The sequence below is a fragment of the Panicum virgatum genome, chromosome 6N, assembly GCF_016808335.1.
Source record: "Panicum virgatum strain AP13 chromosome 6N, P.virgatum_v5, whole genome shotgun sequence".
Taxonomy (NCBI): Eukaryota; Viridiplantae; Streptophyta; class Magnoliopsida; order Poales; family Poaceae; genus Panicum; species Panicum virgatum.
The window spans coordinates 44,026,921-44,032,188 of NC_053150.1; the positions used below are offsets into that span (position 1 = coordinate 44,026,921).

General features: G+C 60.0%; 1 protein-coding gene across 1 annotated transcript; it reads right to left on the reverse strand.

Annotated features, from left to right (window-relative positions):
* Nucleotides 1–203: 203 nt before the first annotated feature.
* Nucleotides 204–4,766, reverse strand: LOC120677234 (abscisic acid 8'-hydroxylase 3-like). Its single transcript, XM_039958381.1, has 9 exons — nucleotides 4,356–4,766; nucleotides 3,909–4,227; nucleotides 3,568–3,723; nucleotides 3,190–3,441; nucleotides 2,923–3,012; nucleotides 2,631–2,709; nucleotides 1,632–1,738; nucleotides 943–1,061; nucleotides 204–683 (listed from the first exon to the last, which is right to left on the reverse strand). Exons 1-9 carry the CDS (start codon nucleotides 4,580–4,582, stop codon nucleotides 440–442), a joined length of 1,593 nt encoding a protein of 530 aa, XP_039814315.1. The 5' UTR covers nucleotides 4,583–4,766; the 3' UTR covers nucleotides 204–439.
* Between the last annotated feature and the right edge of the window lie 502 nt (nucleotides 4,767–5,268).

Consider the following 5,268-nt stretch of genomic DNA (forward strand, 5'->3'; position numbering starts at 1 on the left):
TTGAGCGGATCTGCATCAGCGAACCCGTGATGGCCGGATCTAACTCTACTGCAGGCTCTGAAGGTCCTCTACTCCGCTCCTCTATCTCTTTTCTCTACGCTATTGTTGTAGTTCTAGGTTTATCTTGAACTCAGATCATAGAAAAGAGAAAGAAATCCCGCTCGATCCGTACACAGTGTTGTTTCTAGACTCTAACACAGAGCATGCCAAGCTGGGTGGGCGCCCGGCCGGGGACTCGTTCGCCCGGGCGTGACGCTACCGGACGGCCGGACCACACGGTGTCCTCTACTACTGACACGGCGACACTGATGATACAGTCATCCTCCCAATGATTGACCGGCTATTTTGTTAACTGGTCGAGCACATGCATTCCGGGTACGACCACCAGTAGTAGTCGATCAGCATCCGACACGGAAAGGAACTGCGAAAGGGTAGCTAGCTAGCTTGCCACGACCCTGGATGCTGCTGCTGCTGCTTGGTCCGAGGAGCCAGCAGCGCCACCAGGAAGGAGACCACCGACCGATCCTCCAGAAGGCAGCGGCGGCCCGGCCGGCGCGCGGCGGCCGCCCTCCTCCGCGCCGCCGCCGCCGGTCGTCGCCCGCAGCAGCCTCGCCCTGAGGCCGCCCTTCGGCACGGGGAAGGGGCTGTAGGTCACGTCGTCGCTCGACCCGATCACCTGCCACCTGCCCAAGCAATCACGCCATGCATGACACAAGTGGGAGAACCAAAAGAAGAAGAAAAAATGCCGAGGAGTACGAGGAAAATGCGTGGAAAGTGACGCGGCGCACGGCGGATTCGGCAGCCGGGCGCGGGGTCCGGGTCGGGACCGCACGAGGGAGCGCGCCGAGGGCGCACACATGGCGGATCCCGGTGGGCTTCCCCACGGCCGGCGGCCGGGTCCCCGCCGGCCGGGGGTGTGAGGGCGGCGGGCGTGACACGTACCTGTAGTTGGTGACGAGGCGGTGGACGAGGACGACCATCTCGAGCTTGGCCAGGTCGTTGCCGGGGCACGCGTGCACGCCGCTCCCGAACGGCAGGAACGTGCCGGGCCTGGGCGCCACCTGCCAACGGGACGCGCGGGTCAGTACAACAAATGATTCGCCGCCGGATCCCAGGGGGACGGACGCTGGCAATGCTCCAAAGCAAGGTTAGAGTTTTGTCTGCTGCCGACTCTGAACTTGTTGTCTCTCGCACTCTATTCTAGACTTTGTAGCTAGTGTGCCGCGCCAACAAGTGCTGGGCGCGTGTTGGTGAGTAACGCTTGTCGTGTGGCCTGCCACTGCGCTGTGCACGAACAACATGTTCCAGCAGGCAGCAAGGATGGATGCTAGCTAGAGGTGTCGCTGGGGAGTTCTCTCCCTCAGCAGCAGGCCAGGCCGGGTGATTGGCCAGCCACCGTTTAACGGGTCTCCTGCTGCACTACTCCAGTCCTGAGAGTCAACAATGACTGTGCAGCCGGTAGTGAAAGTAATTGCTGTCCTTGACTTCGGCCGTCTGATAGGAACAGCTGATGATAGCAATAGCTGCACTGCAACCCAACTGACCGTTGTCGTCGATGGACGCTCATGTAACGTTCATGTCAAAGCTATGCGATGCAAGCAACAGTAGTAGGAGTAGACAGGCCCCGTTACCATGAACCGGGACGGGTCGAAGGTCTGCGGATCCTGGAAGAACTCCGGGCTGTGGTGGATGCTCCCGAACAGCGGCATCACCTTCCACCCCTTGGGGATCAGGAACCCTGCAACCAAAACAACCAACCCATCGTCAGTCCGGTGGCAGTCGGAGGAGCAAATCCAGAGGCCGAAGCGCGACAGCTTCATCGAGCCTCTAGCTTTTAGGGTTTAATCGCCGCAACTTAACGCTCGTAACCATGTCCCCCGAACCGAACCCCACGCACGCGGCACGTCATGGCCGCCGGCCGCTCTCACTGTCGCATTGACTCCTGCTCCTGCAGTAATGCTACCTGCAGGGACGGAGTGGAGCAGCGGCCGCCGGTGCCGTCCGGGAAGGGCAGCGGAGGCGGCGGCGGCCTGCCCGGTGGCCGATCGTCCGTCGGTGATCAATAATCCGAACGAGAGGGCGTGGGCGCGCCGCCGCGTTCTGAGGTGAACGACGGACCGTCCCCGCGTGGGCACTGGGCAGGCAGCCGAAGTCGACGCTGGGGTGCGCCCGTGTTCATACAAACGGCAGCCTCAGAAAAATGTCTACTTTGGAGGGTTTTTTTTTTAGGAATTCTCCTTTGGTGTTGGTGTTGTGAAGACTAGTGGCTCTACCTCTTTAATGCTCTGAGGATTATTTGTGAGACGGGCGATAAAGCCTGTTGGATCTCCATGGCTGGAGTGTGCTGAGGTGGACTTGACTCGACAGCACCTACTGATGTATGGTCTGTGGATGTGTTTGTTGGGAATTTCTTTCACTAATCCCTTGAGAGTTCTGTCAGCCATCTATCCCTTTATAGAATGTTACAGAGTATGCTTATGCAAGATTCTACCACCACCACCCTCATCTCGCATGATTATTTTTCGTAAAAACGTGAGCTTTCTTCCCAAACTTTTTTCTCTCTCTAAAAAAACGGGGTCCATGTTCTACACGTGTGTCATTTTCCATCGTGCTGGTGTACGTGCACGTACCTTCGTAATCCACGTCCTCGACGGCCTCCCTGAACGTGAAGGTGATGATGCTCGCCAACCTCAGGCTCTCCAAGATCACCTGGCTCCACCGAAACAGGTTCCACGAGTTACGACAAAAAAGGCAGCTAGCTAGGACGAGCGAACACCTACTGGAAGCAAGCTATTAGCAGCTCAAGTTGACACGAGCAAGGTTCCAAACGGGAGCGCGGCGCCACTCCTCTGCGGCGACGGCAGAGACGCGTGCACTGCAGCGCCGGCAGCGGCGGTGTGCACGTCACGGGCGCACGCTTACCAGCTGCGTCATCGGCATCCTCTTCGTCTGCGCCCACGTCAGCGGCAGCCTCCCGCCGTCGTTCTCCTCGTAGGCCACCATCTGCTCCGCCTGCGATCGACACGCCGCCGGCCGGGCCGGGAGAGAAAGAGAAGGGCCAGACACGGCGGCGGCGACGGCGTTAGAACCGAACACCGGCGGGCGATTTGTACTGTGCCAAGTGGGAAGGAGAATGGCAGCGGGACTGCGGGAGGTCTCGCGCGGCCGGTCGGCGCGGCGAGCGCTCACCTTGACGGCTTCCAGAATCTTGGGGTTGTCGTGGAGGAACTTGAGGATCCAGGTGAGGACGCTGGCCGTCGTGTCCTGCGCCGCGAACAGCACGCCAAGGACGTTGTCGGCGACCTGGTCGTCCGAGAGCGCCGCGCCGCCGCCGTCGCGGTACCGCATGAGGGTGCCCAGAAGGTCGTCGCCCGGGTCGTCGTCCCGCGCCCGCCGCTCCGACAGGATGCCGCCCAGGATCGCGCCCAGCCGCTGCCGCGCCTGCGTCCACGCGCGCCGACCGGACATAGCAGGTCGATTGGTTTGGTGGTGACAATGTGGAGAAGGAAGGGAATCGACCAAGCGCCATTGATTTCAAGAAGAAAGATCGAAGTGTCGCCTTCGTACCTTGATGGCCTGGCTGTAGCGGGTCCAGGGGACAACGGGGATGGGGAAGCTGTTGTAGCCTCTCTCCACGGTGAAGTAGTTCCTCCTCAGCTCCTCCTTCACGTGCTCGGCCATCCGCCGGCCGAAGATGGTGACGACGCCGACGTCGAACGTGAGCTGAAAGAGAAGCCACAAAAGGCCCAGGGAGAGCACCAAGTTAGCTGGACACGTACCACGCCACGCCCGGGCAGCCAGCACAACCGTACAATGGAAGAGGAACGGAGGCCGCCGGCACACGCATCCGGCGGTCCCGGTCGCCGGACGGGTGTCTGCTCGTCGGCACCGCGGCGGCCGGCACTCACCCTCTTCATGGTGTGGAAGGTGCTCGCCTCGCGGCCTTCCCACCAGCGCAGCGTGGACGCCACGGCGGCCTCGACGTCGGGCACCAGGGCGCGGAGCGCGTCGGGGCCGAGCCAGCCCTGCACGGCGCGGCGCACGCGGAGGTGGTAGTCGCCCTGGTGGAAGAAGAGCGCCTGGGGCCCGATCATGCGCTCCTTGCTCGGCGGGTAGGTTGGCTTGAAGAGGTGCGCCCGGGACACGAGCACCATGCGCACCGCCTCCGGGGTCGCCAGGACCACGCACGGGCAGCCCAGCACGTGCGTCTTGAAGACCTCGCCGTACCTGCGGGCATGGCGCGCGCGGGCAGAGAAATCAGCCAGCCAGCTCGTCACACGCATTCGCAGCTCACGGAGTTTCCGGCAATGGCGGCGGCTAGCAACCGGCCGGCCGGCCGGCCGGGCAGCAGTTACCTCTTCAGCCTGGCGGCGAAGAAGATCTTGGGGTTCTGGGAGTAGAGCTGCAGGGTCTCGCCGAGGTACGGCAGGCCCAGGGAGCCCGGGGGCAGCTTGAGCCCCTGCGCTGGGCCTCCGCTCCGGCGGGCACCGCCCCTCCGGCGCCTGCTCGCGCCGAGCAGCACCAGCACGGCGAGCGCGGCCACGTAGCAAGCGCAGGCTACAGCGAGGAAGAACGCAGCCATGTGGCCTAGCTAGCTAGCTTGCCCCCCACCCCGCAGCCTCTAGGAGGAGTGATCCCCTCGAGATCACGCGGGCGGCGAGTGCCCCCGCTGCGCTTCCCTTTCGTATCCGAGTGTGATTCGCGCCAGTGGTGGCGCGGTGGCGTTGGGCGCGAGAGGGACACGAGGGAAGCGATCTCGAGAGGATCTTCTTCCAAATGGTGGGTGGTTGAGGGATCCACATGTGTGGTATTTATAGCACCGGGGGGCTCAAGGGGAGGGTTGGAAACGAAAATGGCGATAATGGACGGCTCCTCATTACAATTTCAAAAAACTTTGGGGATGGGCGGAAAATAAACGGGCAAAACAAAGATGGCAACGAGCCATGCATCAGTGAGGCGTTTTCTTTTTACTGCATTCGTCCAAATTATAAATTATTTCAAGATTTTTAGAAACATAACTTTTATTATGCAACTAGATATATACTATGTCTAGATACGTAGCAAAAATCATGTATCTAGATTTGTCAAACGAACAACATCAATTTGAAACAGAAGAAGTAGTAGGTAACTTTTTCTACATTGTTTTTTATTATATTGTTATATGTTATATATCAGTCTTATTATTTTGGATCTTGAACGGTAATGTTCTTTGTGGTGAAACCTACCTACTGGGTGGCACACATGTGCTCGTATATTTGTTTTGAAATA